Consider the following 17,512-nt stretch of genomic DNA (forward strand, 5'->3'; position numbering starts at 1 on the left):
AATCCCCAAATCCAGAACAAATTCAAGAAAACGTACAGTATTATATAGAGCCCTTATTGCATGGGACTTCCTTCCATCTCATATTGCTCAAATAAACAGCAAACCTGGTTTCAAAAAACAGATAAAGCAAAACCTCGTGGCATAACGCCTCTCCCCTATTTGAAATCGAATTTTGACCTAGACAGTTTGTGTATGCATTGATATGTAGGCTACGTGTGCCTTTTAAAAAATGTATGTAGTTCTGTCCTTGAGCTGTTCTTGTCTAATGATGTTCTGTATTATGTCATTCTGTATTATGGTAAATTTTTTGTGTGGACCCCCAGGAAGAGTAGCTGCTGCTTTTGCAACAGCTAATGGGGATCCTAATAAAACACCAAATACTGCCTCAACTACTCAGAGAGAGTCTGGGATTGGTACATCCATTTTTTTTAAACTTTTGAATTAATGATATAGGTATAGCCATTGCTTCTTGAAGAATAGTGTGTGTGTTCCCAACAATTTTTACTATAGTTGTGACAACCAGAAGTCCTCACAACAATGGTCAACCAAGGGAAATTCAGCGAAGTGAGGCTATTTGGCCAGTCCTCACTTATAAAAAGTATATTTTAGGCTTAGGGGTTAGGTTTAGGAGTAAGGGTTAGATTATGGTTTAGGGTTAGGAGTTAAAGTTAGGGCTATGGTTATGGTAAAAAAGTCCTCACAAGTATTGTAATACAAAGTTGTGTGAACATGCGTGTGTGTGTGAGCATGCGTGTGTGTGTGAGTGTGCGTATTTTTGTTTGTGTAGCCGACTGTAGTTGTTTCCATGGTTTCTGGCTTTGATCAGGTACAGTCCATAGAGTAGGGCTTAGCTGAATCTCCTGGTTTCATCACCCAGTTCTCTCTCTGTGAGTTCTGCTGCTTTGGTTGGTCGCTTTGGATTTCAAAGGTTTTATTTTTATCTTCAAATATGCAGCTTTAAGGATGAATTGTAGTTTGCCTCAATAATCTGATGAGTGTTGAAATGTTAAAGTAGTAGGCTACGTTGATGCAAAACGGGAGATAAAACGTGTGCATTGACTGCAGTAATGCTCATCACGGGGAGGTGCTGCGTGCCAGCCCCATTTTGGGAAGTGCTCCCCCATTTTTCTGCCTGTCATATCGGGCCAGTGTCAGAGAGCAGCGAGCTCCGGTGGGTCTGGTCCTGGCCGACTGGGCTAATGCGATGTGGCTTGTCACCCTGAGAATCTAGGTCAAGTTTAAAGCTGCCTCCCTCTCTGCTCTGCTTCCGCCACTGCAGTACTCCCCCCCCCCTCCCCAAATACACCCCCACATATCATAGTCACATAAAGACAATTTTTTTTGCATTTCCATCAAATATATAGTGCATTCGGAAAGTATTCAGACCCTTTTACTTTTTCAACACTTTGTTACGTTACAGACTTATTCTAAAATTGATTAAATATTTTTCTTATCAATCTACACACAATACCCCATAATGACAAAGCGAAAACAGGTTTTTAATTTTTTTCTCTCACATTTATTAAAAATAAAAAAACAAAAATACCTTATTTACCTAAGTATTCAGACCCTTTGCTATGAGACTCTAAATTGAGCTCAGGTGCATCCTGTTTCCATTATTCATCCTTGACATGTTTCTACAACTTGGTTTGAATCCACCTGTGGTAAATTCAATTGATTGGACATAATTTGGAAAGGCACACAACTGTCTATATAAGGTCCCACAGTTGACAGTGCATGTCACAGCAAAAACCAAGCCATGAGGTCAAAGGAATTGTCCGTAGAGCTCAGAGACCGGATTCTGTCGAGGCACAGATCTGGAGAAGGGTACCAAAAGATTTCTGCAGCATTGAAGGTCCCCAAGAACACAGTGGCCCTCATCATTCTTAAATGGAAGAGTTTGGAACCACCAAGACTCTGCCTAGACTTGGCCGCCTGGCCAAACTGAGCAATCGGGGGAGAAGATCCTTGGTCAGGGAGATGACCAAGAACCCGATGGACTCTCTGACAGAGCTCCAGAGTTCCTCTGTGGAGATGGGAAAACCTTCCAGAAGGACAACCATCTCTACAGCACTCCACCAATCAGGCCTTTGTGGTAGTGGCTAGACGGAAGCCACTCCTCAGTAAAAGGCACATGAAAGCCAGCTTGGAGTTTGCCAAAAGTCACCTAAAGACTCTCAGACCATGAGAAACCAGATTCTCTCTCTGGTCTGATGAAATCAAGATTGAACTCTTTTGCCTAAATGCCAAGTGTCACGTCGGAGGAAACCTGGCACCATCCCTTCGGTGAAGCATGGTGGTGGCAGCATCATGCTGTGGGGATGTTTTTCAGCGGCAGGGACTGGGAGACTAGTCAGGATCAAGGGTAAGATGAACAGAGCAAAGTACAGAGAGATCCTTGATGAAAACCCGCTTCAGAGTGCTCAGGACCTCAGACTGGGGCGAAGGTTCACCTTCCAACAGGACAACAACCCTAAGCACACATCCATGACAACGCAAGAGGGGCTTCGGGACAAGTCTCTGAATGTCCCTGAGTGTCCCAGCCAGAGGCCGGACTTGAATCTGAGAGACTATCTCTGGAGAGACCTGAAAATAGCTGTGCACCGACGCTCCCCATCCAACCTGACAAGAGCTTGAGAGGATCTGCAGTGACGAATGGGAGAAACTCCCCAAATACAGGTGTGCCAAGCTTGTAGCGTCATACCCAAGAAGACTCGAGGCCGTAGTCGCTGCCAAAGGTGCCTCAACAAAGTACTGAGTAAAGGATCTGAGTACTTATGTAAATGTGATATTTCAATTTTGTACTTTTTAATAAATTAGCAAAAATGTCTAAACCTGTTTTTGCTTTGTCATTATGGGGGTTTTGTCTGTAGATTTGAAGAGGAAATAAACAGGGATGGCTGGGCATCACTGCCGTAGTAAGAGTGGATCCTCACGCTGCTGCAGAGAGAGAGAATAGCGTAGTAGTGGAATGTCAGCACTATAATCCCCCTGCAGCAATGAGCTGTTTTTATAGGACATCGCAGCAGACCCGGAGCCTCAAGTCTAGCAGTGTTTTTGGGGCGTTTCCATGGAGGGGGTACAGAGGTGTGTGTCTGTGTGACTCCAGGAATGCCATCCTGGGGTCACCATGTTCAATGGGCGTGGCACTGAATATTAGGATCTTCAGGGCTGATACCGAGATCTCCTCACTCATGTCGTTATTGTTATTCCTCCACTGTTTCATTCTCCTAGGCTGTGCAAGTCCGCTCTCAAATAAAAAAGTATATATCTTTTATACAGGAATATTGTCAGTATAAATATTTGTGAGTTGTCATTTAGTTTAGAACATGACAGCAATTTGGCAAAAACCAAGATGCATTTTGCTCAGGGAAATTATTCACTTAGTGCTGGAAGCTGGAAAAAACATTCCTTCAATGCCTGTTCACCAGATCCCCTCGCTCCACTTCTAATCTGAAGGTTTTTGGCACATGACCTCATCTGTATTAATATATTCATGTGCTTTCAAGTCTTACCACCACTGTACCATCTCTCTCCAAGCTCGCCTCTGATTGGCTGGCCGCTTGTTTTCAATGGCACCAGCTTTTTTTGAGTCCATGGATACAGCACATGGTGGTGGAGTGTGGCTTAGCCAATTGGAGAGCGTTGTTGGGCTCGCGGTTGTAAAGCAGTGCACCCTGGCCCTAGACGAACCCCCCCCCCCCCCCCCCCCCCCCCCCCCCCCTCCTCCTCTGTGAGCACACGATTGCCCAGTGGGGGGTCCAAAACAAAAATAACCACACCCTGTCCGCTGGGCCGGGACTCCCACTGACATATCAGAACCTCCAATACCAATGAATGGGTGCAAAACCACCCCCTTCCTGTCTCTTCTCTTGCATTCCTCTACTCTCAGCACTGAATGTTCTACTCCTCTTCATCTCACATGATTTAGAGCAATGGATCATTACCACAAACCATTTACCAACAACCACGAGACAACCTACAGGGAGGCGGTGACAGCCTCTCAAACAACCTCTCACTCAACGTCAACAAAACAAAGGAGATCATCATGGACTTCAGGAAACAGCAGAGGGAGCACCCCCCTATCCACATCGACGGGACAGCAGTGGAGAAGGTGGAAGATTTTTTAAGTTCCTCGGCGTACACTTCACGGACAAACTGAAATGGTCCACCCACACAGACAGTGTGGTGAAGAAGGCACAACAGTGCCTCTCTCTCCAAGCTCAACAGTGCCTCTTCAACCTCAGGAGGCTGAAGAAATGTGTCTTGTCACCTAAAACCCTCACAAACTTTTACAGATGCACAATTGAGAGCATCCTGTCGGACTGTATGACTGCCTGGTACGGCAACTGCACAGCCCACAACTGCAAGGCTGGTGCGGTCTGCGCAACGCATTCCCGGGGACAAACTACCTGCCCTCAAGGACACCTACAGCACCCGATGTCACAGGAAGGCCAAAAAGATCACCAAGGATAACAACCACCGAGCCACTGCCTGTTCACCACGCTACCATCCAGAAGGCGAGGTCAGTACATGTGCATCAAAGCTGGGACAGAGAAACTGAAAAACAGCTTCTATCTCAAGGCCATCAGACTGTTAAACAGCCATCACTAACACAGAGAGGCTGCTGTCTACATACATACTTGAAATCATTGGCCACTTTAATAAATGGATCACTAGTCACTAATAATGTTTACATATCTACTCATCTCATATGTATATACTGTATTCTATTACCATCTATTGCATCTTGCCTATGCCGTTCGGTCATCGCTCATCCATATGTACATATTCTTATTCCATACCTTTACTTAGATTTGTGTGTATTAAGTAGTTGTTGTGGAATTGTTAGATTACTTGTTAGATATTTCTGCACTGTCGGACTAGAAGCACAAGCATTTCGCTACACTCACATTAACATCTGCTAACCATGTGTATGTGACCAATAAAATTTGATTTGATTTGAAAACCATTTCCCATTCGTCACTGGCACCTACACTTTGGCTCAAAATAGAAACATTTTCAATGTACGAGTACAAGTTTGATATATATATTTTTTAGTTATCATCAATAGGTTTAGCTTTTCATTTGGTTTCAATGAGAACCTGGGGGTCTGTAATTCAACCATTCACCAAAATCATTTCTGCTGGCGCGGCAAAAAGCAAAAGAAAGAAAGCCTGTCCTCATTTCATCTCTCATTAGGTTTTTCATAAGCTGGAGGATCTGCTCTTGGACTTTGAAATGCGAAGCCGAAGCTACCGCAAATCCCCGTCCTTAAAATGACCTCAGTGTAGACTGAGCGAGGGAGCTGTGTTTAGCTCTCTGAGCCTGGTGGTGGCACCATGCCTCATACTACTCCCTGAGAGAGGGCAGTAGAGGACTAGGGGAGAGGCATTGGGAAGGCCTAGTCATTCAACAACATGGTGATGTGACTTCACTCCTTCCCCTCCGTCTGGGGATAATCAACGAGGTGATTCCTCCCTTGTCTTCCCCTCTACAGTACTGAGCCGTCCAGGAAGACTCTTGTTGCTCCTGGCGACCAGGTGTTTCCGCTCTCCGAGGCTGACGTGACGAAACTCTCAAAAGCATGAATACCAGCTGACATCTTCAAACGGTCTCTGTGGTCCCCACCTGCTTTAAGGAGACCGCCATCGTCCCAGTGCCCAAGAAAGACAAGGTGACATGCCCAAATGACTATCGCCCCGTCGCACTCACCTCGGTCATCATGAAATGCTTCGAGAGGCTGGTCATGGCACACATCAAGGCCAGCGGCACACTGGACCCACTCCAATTTGCCTACGCTCCAACAGATCCACGGAAGATGCCATTTCCATCGCTATTCACATGGCCGTAACACATTTGGACAAGAAGAACACCTGTGAGAATGCTGTTCATTGACTACAGTTCAGCATTGAGGTGCATGAGGTCTGATACCAACAGGCTCAGAGACAGTTTCTATCTATAAGCAATCAGATTGCTGAACACTTAAACTGTACTGACCACCTGCTCTGATTCTTCTCACCTTAGCACACACCACAACTGCTGCTACCAGATTCTTATTGTAATGCTCAATTTATACACTTGCCCGTCATCCCCCCCCTTCCCCAATACACGTGTAAATATTGGACTATAAATTATGCATTCCTGTATTACACTCATGCTAAAATGTTTATTCTATTCTACTGTCATTTACTTTTTATTTTTTTATGTTTTTTTACTATTTCTTATTGTTGTCGCATTACATCGAAGTAACCTGCAAGTAAGCATTTTGTTGGACGATGTATACCATGCATATCCCGTACATACAACTAATGAGACGTAAAAGTATTCCTCTGTTCTTTTCCCTTCTAGCGCTGTCATCTCTCCTGTCTTTCCGCTATGTCGCTACCACCAGTATAAGGTAGTAGGGAGTTAGCCAGTGAGGTGTAGCAGCATCATTCAGGTCACGTTAACGGAGAGTGTTATGAAAGAGCCAGGCATGGCAGGTGACAGGTGGGTGTGCCCCAGGTGGGCAGTGGGTCACATGGAAACCGGTTCTTCGAGTGCAGGGAGAGGGAGAGAGATCATTAATGAAAGTTGCAGGGAGTACTAGTGTACAGGCGAAGACAATGTGTCCTCAATGCCTCCTTCAAATGATTACACCAATACTTGTTTAAAAGGATAATACTTATATTTATTCATCGTGAGTTATTCAACCACAAGGAGGAAAAATGTAGTGACTAGCCTATAACTTTATCTTGTCTCTATTCATCACTTGTCAATTACCTTGCTTCTGCGCTCATTCACAATCACTGGCAATTAATTTCAACTTGTCACTGAGCTTCACTCTGTCACTAAGCTTTACCTTGACTTTAACCTTAATCAGCTTACTCGGGTTTACCAGTACTCACTCAGCCACTGAGTTTGTTTTAACCTGCCACCAGTAATCAGAGTATTCACCCTGTCACCAAGGTTGAATCTCTCAGCCATCTCCACCTTGTCACAAGGTGTCGCCAGTCTAGCTCAGTGTCACTACTAGCCAGCAACAGCACTTAAATGTCCAAGAAAATGTACCTTCAGGGACAATAAAGTTTTTCTCATCTTATCTTCTCTCTACCCCTGATCCAATGCCATTTGAACATTGTCTCTCAGTACAGTACCAACCCAACAGGCCTCTGTGCTTTCTAGTTGTGGAGAGAAGGTGTTGTCTTGCCAGGCTGTCACTCCTGATTACATAACACACAACTCCAGACAGGGAATCAGAAGGACCTATATCCCACTGGCTTCCTGGAGCGTGGCTCTCTGCTGATCCTAGATCAGCACCCCTGCACTGAGATGCTTTCTAAATATCGCCAATAGACTGCAGTCATAAAAGGAGCAGTCAAAATACTGTTGGGGCAATCATGGACTTCTTTAGCTCCTGAGTCTGGGCAGTGTGAATGCTTCAGTTTGTCCGATTCTGCAGAACTGTACATGCTTGTCTGGTCCATATTTTCCATATTTATTCTATTTCCTCAACTTGGCTTTCTAGGGAATGACTCAGTGCTGTGACAGACAGTCTAAGTGCACCTCGGGACTGGAAAGTTTTGTGTTATACAGTAGCGCATACAGAATGTGTGTTCTTGTACCATACTCCAATTTTGCCCTAAATATGAGTCATTGGCCAGGAATGAACTGTATTAGGAACATCCATAAGGTGTGTGTGTGTGTGTGCGCACACAAAACACGGGACCCTCTTACCCGACAGTGTGTACAGCAGGGGTTCCCTCTCCCAGAACTCTACAACAGTGGTTTCCCTCTGCTCGGTTTGGAGGTTGGTTTACCTGTGTTTTCCAGGTACTGGGTGAATCTGTGTGCCTCATATTGACACTAGTGAGAGGGGCTGGGGAAGGATAGTGGGCTTAGTTCTCACACTACTCCTTCTGAGGTGAGATTATCTCCCCTCCCCACACACCCCTCTGCTTCTAGGAATCAACTGCCTCAGTTCCAGGAAATCTGACTGGTTGCAGACAACCAGAGATTGAAATTTCCGTTTTTGTGTTCACTTGGCATTCATAAACAGAACAATATACAGTAATCCCTCGTTTATCGCGGGGGTTACGTTCCGAAAATGACCCGCGATAAGTGAAATCCGCGAAATAGAAAACTTTTTTTTTTTTTACAATTAGCAACTATTACATGTATACAAATACAGTGACTCACGTGTAGGCCGTTTCGTCGACATTATGGGTTTAGGAGATGTTCGAAATTACAAGATAATTTGGCCAACTTAATGTAAATTTGCCAAGCTGTTTTATGTACGTACACATAACTGCACGAGACGACAAAATGATAGCACAATTCGTAGCATGTTTTGATACAAGAAGCGGGAGTGAGTTTTTAGCGAATCAGAATGCAGAGCACAATGCACCAAAAAAAAAAAAAAAATGCATTATGAAAATCCGCGAAATAGCGAATCCGCGATAAGTGAACCGCGAAGTGGCGAGGGATCACTGTATTACATTTTTTCCCCCTTATTTTACCGGGTTAGTTGACTGAGAACACGTTCTCGTTTACTGCAACGGCCTGGGTAATAGTTACAGGAGAGAGGAGGGGGGATGAATGAGCCAATTGTAAGCTGACCAAGAACACTAAGGTAACCTGCCTAAATGACTACCGACCCGTAGCACTCACGTCTGTAGCCATGAAATGCTTTGAAAGGCTGGTCATGGCTCACATTCAACACCATTATCCCAGAAACCCTAGACCCACTCCAATTTGCATACCGCACCAACAGATCCACAGATGATGCAATCTCTATTGCACTCCACACTGCCCTTTCACACCTGGACAAAAGGAACACCTATGTGAGAATGCTATTCATTGACTACAGCTCAGCGTTCAACACCATAGTGCCCTCAAAGCTCATCACTAACCGAAGGACCCTGGGACTAAACACTTCCCTCTGCAACTGGATCCTGGACTTCCTGACGGGCCACTCCTAGGTGTTAAGGGTAGGTAACAACACATCCGCCACGCTGATCCTCAACACAGGGGCCCCTCAGGGGTGCGTGCTCAGTCCCCTCCTGTACTCCCTGTTCACTCATGACTGCACGGCCAGGCACAACTCCAACACCATCATTACGTTTGCTAATGCCACAACAGTGGTAGGCCTGATCACCGACAACGATGAGACGGCCTATAGGGAGGAAGTCAGAGACCTGACCGTGTGGTGCCAGGACAACAACCTCTCCCTCAATGTGATCAAGACAAAGGAGATGATTGTGGACTACAGGAAAAGGAGGACCGAGCACGCCCCCATTCTCATCGGCAGTGTTGTAGTGGAGCAGGTTGAGAGCTTCAAGTTGGCATCCACATCACCAACAAACTAACAAGGTCCAAGCACACCAAGACAGTCGTGAAGAGGGCACGACAAAACTTATTCCCTTATTCTCTTAAAACTGCATTGTTGGTTAAGGGCTTGTAAGTAAGCATTTCACTGTAAGGTCTACATCTGTTGTATTCGGCGCATGTGACAAATAAAATTTGATTAGGTGACCGTGAGAGGGCCAGATTGGGAATTTAGCTAGGACCCCAGGGTTAACACCTCTACTCTTACAATAAGTGCCATGGGATCTTTAGTGACCACAGAGAGTCAGGACACCCGTTTAACATCCCATCCGAAAGACGGCACGCTACACAGGGCAATGTCCCCAATCACTGCCTTGGGGTATTGGGATATTTTTTATTTTTATGACCAGAGGAAAGATTGCCTCCTACTGGCCCTCCAACACCACTTCCAGCAGCATATGATCTCCCATCTAGAGACCGACCAGGACCAACCCTGCTTAGCTTCAGAAGCAAGCCAGCAGTGGGATATGGCATACCACAATGATCCACTTTTGCACTGGGAATCAGATCGTGATCATCAGATCAAGTCATTTGCTATAGTGAGGACAGTCATTGGTCAGGATCTGAATTTATCCATGTGCATGTACAGGGTATGTGTGACAGAACAAAGAAGCTAATTTAACAGACAAGTTTGCATATAACGGCTGTTAGTAAACGTTAGACGTAAATGCTTATCTGCAGGGAATTGAGTAAAATGGAGAAGTCACACTCAGTTGGACTTGGTCTCTGAGGCAGAGTGATTCCCGTAAATTGTCCTCTATTTTAGGAGAGGTGGGCTTTTTGGGGACATCTGGTGTGCCAGTGCACGGTACAGGAAAACCACACAGGGTCTCAGAGGACCCATCGGGGCACATAGCAGGAACCAGGGCTGCCAGCCCCCTCAATACCACAACATTTACTACTTCCCACTACTAACAAACCCATATATTTTGTGTACTTGCCTCCACTCATGTTAAACCATATTGTTGTGTTTTCTCCTTTTGTCTCAACAGGTATCGTAACATGGGGAACCTGCTAAAAGTCCTGACTTGCACAGATCTGGAACAGGAGCCCAATTTTTTCCTCGATTTTGAAAGTATGTTTTTGGGGGGGAGGGGTTATTTTATTACAATCCCTATCTACACACTTGGACTTCCAATCATACTTATTTTAGCCGTCCCCCTTCTTACCTCTCCTCACGCCCAGAGGCTACAGAACCTAATCTATTTCCCATTTGCATCAATCAGCTCTTCTCTTAGCTATGCTGTTATTGTAGGATTGGATGTTCCGAACATGATATTACATTAGAAACTACCTGACACGACACTGAATTTCTGCATTGGAATAACAATTAGAAGGGAGATGTAGCCTAGCCTAGAGCCTCTTCACTTATATCTGTAGACTCCCTATCAGTCATAGAAATACCCACTTGATTGTCTTCCTGTGTCCACTAGATGCCCAGCCCACAGACGCAGAACGAGAAGTGTGGGAGAAGGTGGACCTGGTGCTGAAGGATGCTAGGGGAATCCTGGACGAACTGCAAGCATACAAGGGAGCGGGTCAAGAGATCAGAGAGGTAAAATACTAAAAACATCACCAAACCTTCATTCATACAAGGGAGCGGGCCATGAGTCTCAGAGTAGGAATGCTGATCAAGGATCAGATCCTGCCCATGTCCATGTAATTGTAGTAATTGCGATCTAAAAGGCCAAACTGGTCGTAAATCAGCAGTCCTACTCTGAGACGCTTGATACATACAGCCCCAGAAGGTGATTAAACTACTAACTAGATAAACTACTAACTCAGGATTAAACTAGATACTAACTAACTTCAGACTTTATTCAACATCTTGTCTTTCCTGTCCCCCAGGCAATCCAGAACCCCAACGACGAGGCGTTACAGGAGGCAGCGTGGGCGGCCGTGGTCCCCCTGGTGGGGAAACTCAAGAAGTTCTACCAGTTCTCACAGAGATTAGGTACGTACCTGGGGCCTGATTTTAGGATCAGTTTCTCCTTATAAAATCACAATTAATAAAGATGACATGGACAGGGCGATCTGGTCCTAGATCAGCACTCCTATACGCTTGATGCATACAGCCCCTGTTCTGAGTCTCAAAACAACACCCACACCTGCCTGAGACTAGTGACGTGTCCTTCAGAGCTTTGTGTAGAAGGTCAGGTTCACTAGCTACAGCTTCTCTAGTGGTTATATGTAAGATACACACACTGCTCTCATGACCTTAACCGTCTCTATGCGCAATCACATCAGCGATATCGGCTGCTGAACTGCAGAAATTAACATGCATAACCACACACACACACAAACATGCACAGTGCACACACTCCTAGCCATGGGATGGGATGCTTGCTTGCGTTGCACTCCGGCTAGATGTGATACCCACCTCCTCCCAGAGCTGAGGACTCCTCATTACCATGGAAAGGAATGTAAGATGGCGCCTGAGAAGAAGGCAGACGTTTTACGTGCCCCCAGCCGATTGTGTTTTTTTGTTTGTTTATTTGCGTTGTTTGTAACTTATGTTTTTGACTTATTTTGTACATAATGTTGCCGCTACCGTCTCTTATGTCCGAAAATAACTTCTAAACATCAGGACTGCGATTACTCACTACGGAGTAGAAGAATCCTTTTTTTCCTTTCATGAGTCTGACGAGTCCAACGCGAAGGATATACTGCTTCCTTGAGAACAGGCCTCGATCCCTGTGATCTGCGTGAAGAGAAGGCGGAGAAAGAGGGGCCGAAGGTCAGGCTGCCTTCTGAGAATTCGTAGGCGATCAAATAAACCCCCACTTCCCTCCATTCTGCTAGCAAACGTGCGATCTTTGGAGAATAAAATCGACGAGTTACACGGAAGATTAAACTACCAACGGGACATTAAAAACTGTAACATCTTATGCTTCACAAAGTCGTGGCTGAACGACGACAATATCAACATACAGCTGGCTGGTTATACGATGTACCAGCAGGATAGAACAGCGGCGTATGGTAAGACAAGGGGTGGCGGTCTATGTATTTTGCTCGCCTGAGGTAGAGTATCTCATGATAAGCTATAGACCACACTACCTACCGAGATAGTTTTCATCTGTATTCTTTGTAGCTGTTTACATACGACCACAGTCAGAGGCTGGCACTAAGAAAAGCATTGAATGAGCTGTATTCCGACATAAGCAAACAAGAAAAAGCTCTCCCAGAGGCGGCGCTCCTAGTAGCCGGGGACTTTAATGCAGGGAAACTTAAATCCGTTTGACCAAATTTCTATCAGCATGTTAAATGTGCAACCAGAACAAAAAGAACTCTGGACCACCTTTACTCCACACACAGAGATGCATACAAAGCTCTCCCTTGCCCTCCATTTGTCAAATATGACCATAATTCTATCCTCCTGATTCCTGCTTACAAGCAAAAGTTAAAGCAGGAAGCACCAGTGACTAGATCAATAAAAAAGTGGTCACAGGAAGCAGATGCTAAACTACAGGACTGTTTTGCTAGCACAGACTGGAATATGTTCCGGGATTCCTCCGATGGCATTGAGGAGTACACCACATCAGTCATTGGCTTCATCAATAAGTGCATCGATGACGTCGTCCCCACAGTGACCGTACGTACATACCCCAACCAGAAGCCATGGATTACAGGCAGCATCCGCACTGAGCTAAAGGCTAGAGCTTATAAGAAATCCCGCTATGCCCTCCGACGACCCATCAAACAGGCAAAGCGTCAATACAGGACTAAGATCGAATCGTACTACATCGGCTCTGACGCTCGTCGAATGTGGCAGGGGCTTGCAAACCATTACAGACTACAAAGGGAAGCACAGCTGAGAGCTGCCCAGTGACACGAGCCAACCTCTCCCTGTCTGAGTCTGTAATAACAACATTGAAGCAGACCACCATAGTCCCTGTGCCCAAGAACATTAAGGTAAGCTGCCTAAATGACTCCCGACCCGTAGCACTCACATCTGTAGCCATGAAATGCTTTGAAACGCTGGTCAGGGCTCAAATCCAACACCATTATCCCAGAAACCCTAGACCCACTCCAATTTTCATACCGCACCAACAGATCCACAGATGATGCAATCTCTATTGCACTCCACACTGCCCTTTCCCACAAAAGGAACACCTATATGAGATTGCTATTCATTGACTACAGCTCAGCGTTCAACACCATAGTGCCCTCAAAGCACATCACTAAGCTAAGGACCCTGGGACTGAACACCTCCCTCTGCAACTGGATCCTGGACTTCCTGACGGGCTTCCCCCAGGTGGTAAGGGTAGGTAACAACACATCCGCCATGATGATCCTCAACCCGGGGGGCCCCTCAGGGGTGCGTGCTCAGTCCCCTCCTGTACTCCCTGTTCACTCATGACTGCACGGCCAGGCACGACTCCAACACAATCATTCAATTTGCTAATGACACAACAGTGGAAGGCCTGATCACCGACAACGATGAGACAGCCTATAGGGAGGAGGTCAGAGAGCTGGCCATGTGGTGCCAGGACAACAACCTCTCTCTCAACGTGATCAAGACAACGTAGATGATTGTCGACTACAGGAAAAAGAGGACCGAGCACACCCCCATTCTCATCGGCAGGGCTGCAGTGGAGCAGGTTGAGAGCTTCAAGTTCCTTGCTATCCACATCACCAACAAATTAACATGGTCCAAGCACACCAAGACAGTCGTAAAGAGGGCATGACAAAATCTATTCCCCCTCAGGAGACTGAAAAGATTTGGCATGGATCCTCAGACCGCAAGGCACTACAGAGGGTAGTGCGAATGGCCCAGTACATCACTGGGGCCAAGCTTCCTGCCATCCAGGACCTCTATACCAGGCGGTGTCAGAAGAAGGCCCGAAAAATTGTCAAAGACTCCAGCCACCCTAGTCATAGACTGTTCTCCCTGCTACCACACGGCAAGTGATACCGGAGCGCCTAGTCTAGTTCCAAGAGACTTCTTATCAGCTTCTACCCCCAAGCCATAAGACTCCTGAACAGTTAGTCAAATGGCTACCCAGACTATTTGCAGCCCCCCCTCACCCCCTCTTTACACCACTCCTACTCTCTGTTGTTATCTATGCATGGTCACTTTAATAACTCTACCTACATGTACATACTACCTCAACTCACCAGTGCCCCCATACATTGACTCTGTATCGGTACCCCCCTGTATATAGTCTCGCTATTGTTATTTTACTGCTGCCCTTTAATTACTTTTTACTTTTATCTCTTATTCTTACCCCCCCCCCAAAATGTAACTGCATTGTTGGTTAGGGGCTCGTAAGTAAGCATTTCACTGTAAGGTCTACGCGGCGCATATTCGGCGCATGTGACTAATAAAATTTGATTTGAGAGAGATAGAGGACCAGCAAGTCCGTCCCTTGCCGCTTCACCGACCTTAACCCCTTAATCACAGTGGCGACTGGCTGAGACTGCAGTCAGTTAATGAACACAGTGGGCACCAGCCCACCAAGGCCATGTTGTGTGTGTTATATAATGAAGTAGGTTGTCTCCCCACGCATCCGTCCGTCCGCTCCACTGCTCTGACTCCGGGGGCCACCTTTGCCTCAGCTGCCTCCTGCCTGACATAAGAGATGCCCGCCGACCTTTTCCGCAGACTGGCTCAGCTGCAGACAGACAGAGAGGATGGCTGCTGGCTGAGAGATGGCTTATCAGACCTCGCTGTGTTATTACCCCCCAGACATGTATGTTCCGAACATTAGAAACTACCTTCCACAATATTATAACTGTGTCGCTCATCGTTCAGGTTTAAGCACTTTAAGTAGTGCAAGATGTAGCTTAATTACTCAATAAATGTTAAGCTTCCACCAATAGAAGTGTTCAGGACAGGAGTCCATTGACGGCAGGGTTGGAGTGAATGTCTGCCAACCCTCTGACCCTCCCACCCATCCCCTCCTCTCCCAATGTGAACAGAGCTGAGCAGCGCCTGCCTAGTCTACGTTCCCACATTCCGCTCGCCTGCTCTTCCCGTGACCTGAAGGGTCCGTGATCCGTGATCAGACGCGCCCCCCCCCCCCATCCTCCAGACTCCAGACATGGTAGTGTGCCTCGATTCAGATATGAGTCCTAAAAGCAGCCCCATCTCAACTTCTGTTGCGTCACTAAGGCCATTTTTAACCAGCCCTCTCCTCCTCGCTGCAGCAGAAGCAATGCGCTGTCCCAAGCAGATGGGGGTCATTACAGAATAGCCAACATGCTCAATTTACTGGCCAGCACTGCCAGCTCGCAGTCCGCCTCTGCAAAAACCTCTGTCTGCGAATCTCTGTGTGTCTATCTTAATAAGAGAGAATCATTTTGTCTGGTTTATAGCGGTGTGTATTATGTCCTTGTGCTCTACTGTAAGTGGTAAGAGTTGTACATGGATCAGAGTCACGATTATGTGCAGCCAGGTGGAAGTTGGTGTTATTGTGCAACCAGATTACACTGTGTGTGTGTGTGTGTGTGTGTGTGTTTGGCTCATCCGGGTTATGTCATTATGTTAAATCTAGTTATCTTCGTGAGTCTAGACTGTGAATGCTTCACTTTCTGACTGCAACTACATTTTCCCTCGTGGATGGTTTTGCCATTGTTTATTCATGGTGAGCGTCTTGGTGCTTTCGTTAGCTATCTTGAGACATGGAAATGCAAACGGAAAAGCATTTGGGTGTCTACTGCGTTAGCTCACTCACCTCCTTTACAGAAAGGCAATGTTGGGAAATGCACAGCTGGCCAGGATACTAGTGGGGGAGTGATTATATTTTCCATTACCTAGCTTGTTACTACAGAACTGTGTGGTTTACCCCATTAAAGTCATGTAAAGTCTTCATATTTACTTACTGTCAAAACAATGGCAGGAAGCCTGGATGAATGGAGCACCTCCCACGTCTCTCATTACAATGAGATAATTAGACTCATGTCTCATCTCCATCTGATTAGGTGATCTTTCCATCCCCTTCCACCATCCCACCCCTAGAGACAGCTCTTCCCTTGACCCCCACCCCTCCCCAACCCTAGACTGTCATAGGGCCCTGGGCAGCGGGCACCATCATCACTCCATCACATGTCCTTGTTTTGTACAGCTACTACCATCAGGGCAATTCTATTTGGCACACATGATGTACTTTACAATTGTTACATTTATTAAGCAGATATTGAGCTTATCATTCAATATTTTCTCCCTCCCTCCTTATCTCTGACACCCTCTCCTTGTCCCTGGCTTACAGAAGCAGGAAATTCTAGTTGCCATACATTTGATATCATGATGTACTTCATGATTATTGCGTTTATTAGACCGATATTTAGCTAATCATTCACAACACACAACGGTCTCTAACACCCTCTCCTTGTCCGTGTCTTAAACAGCCATCACTACCACATTAGAGGCTGCTGCATATAGGCATAGACTAGAAATCACTGGCCACTTTTAAGGAATGGAACACTAGTCACTTTAATAAGGTTTACATATCTGGCATTACTCATCTCATATGTATATACTGTATTATATACTATTCTACGGTATCTTAGTCAATTAATAATGTTTACATATCTAGCATTACTCATTATTCATCTCATATGTATATACTGTATTCTATACTATTCTATGGTATGGTATCTTAGTCACTTAATGTTTACATATCTGGCATTACTCATCTCATATGTATATAAGTATTCTATACTATTCCACTGTATCTTAGTCCGTTCCGCTCTGACATCACTCGTCCATAAGTACAGTTGAAGTCGGAAGTTTATATACACCTTAGCCAAATACATTTAAACTCAGTTTTTCACAATTTCTGACATTTAATCATAGTAATAATTCCCTGTCAGGATCACCACTTTATTTTAAGAATGTGAAATGTCAGAATAATAGTAGAGAGAATGATTTATTTCAGCTTTTATTTCTTTCATCACATTCCCAGTGGGTCAGAAGTTTACATGCACTCAATTAGTATTTCGTAGCATTACCTATAAATTATTTAACTTGGGTCAAACGTTTCGGGTAGCGTTCCACAATAAGTTGGGTGAATTTTGTCCCATTCCTCCTGACAGAGCTGGTGTAAAGGAGTCAGGTTTGTAGGCCTCCTTGCTCGCACACGCTTTTTCAGTTCTGACCACAAATTTTCTATAGGATTGCGGTCAGGGCTTTCTGATGGCC

At 45.5% G+C, this 17,512-nt stretch overlaps 1 protein-coding gene across 2 annotated transcripts in view; it reads left to right on the forward strand.

Moving 5' to 3' along the window:
* LOC120027964 (CYFIP-related Rac1 interactor B) overlaps window positions 1-17,512 on the forward strand; it is a 63,468-nt gene that overhangs the window by 33,388 nt on the left and 12,568 nt on the right. For both annotated transcript variants that reach the window (XM_038973061.1, XM_038973060.1), the window contains 3 exons: window positions 10,362-10,444; window positions 10,803-10,924; window positions 11,218-11,323. In XM_038973061.1, coding sequence (XP_038828989.1) covers window positions 10,372-10,444; window positions 10,803-10,924; window positions 11,218-11,323 — 301 coding nt within the window. In that variant the 5' untranslated portion in view covers window positions 10,362-10,371. The remainder of the gene's footprint in view (window positions 1-10,361; window positions 10,445-10,802; window positions 10,925-11,217; window positions 11,324-17,512) is intronic.

The sequence above is a fragment of the Salvelinus namaycush genome, chromosome 33 (assembly GCF_016432855.1).
Source record: "Salvelinus namaycush isolate Seneca chromosome 33, SaNama_1.0, whole genome shotgun sequence".
In the NCBI taxonomy this organism is placed as follows: Eukaryota; Metazoa; Chordata; class Actinopteri; order Salmoniformes; family Salmonidae; genus Salvelinus; species Salvelinus namaycush.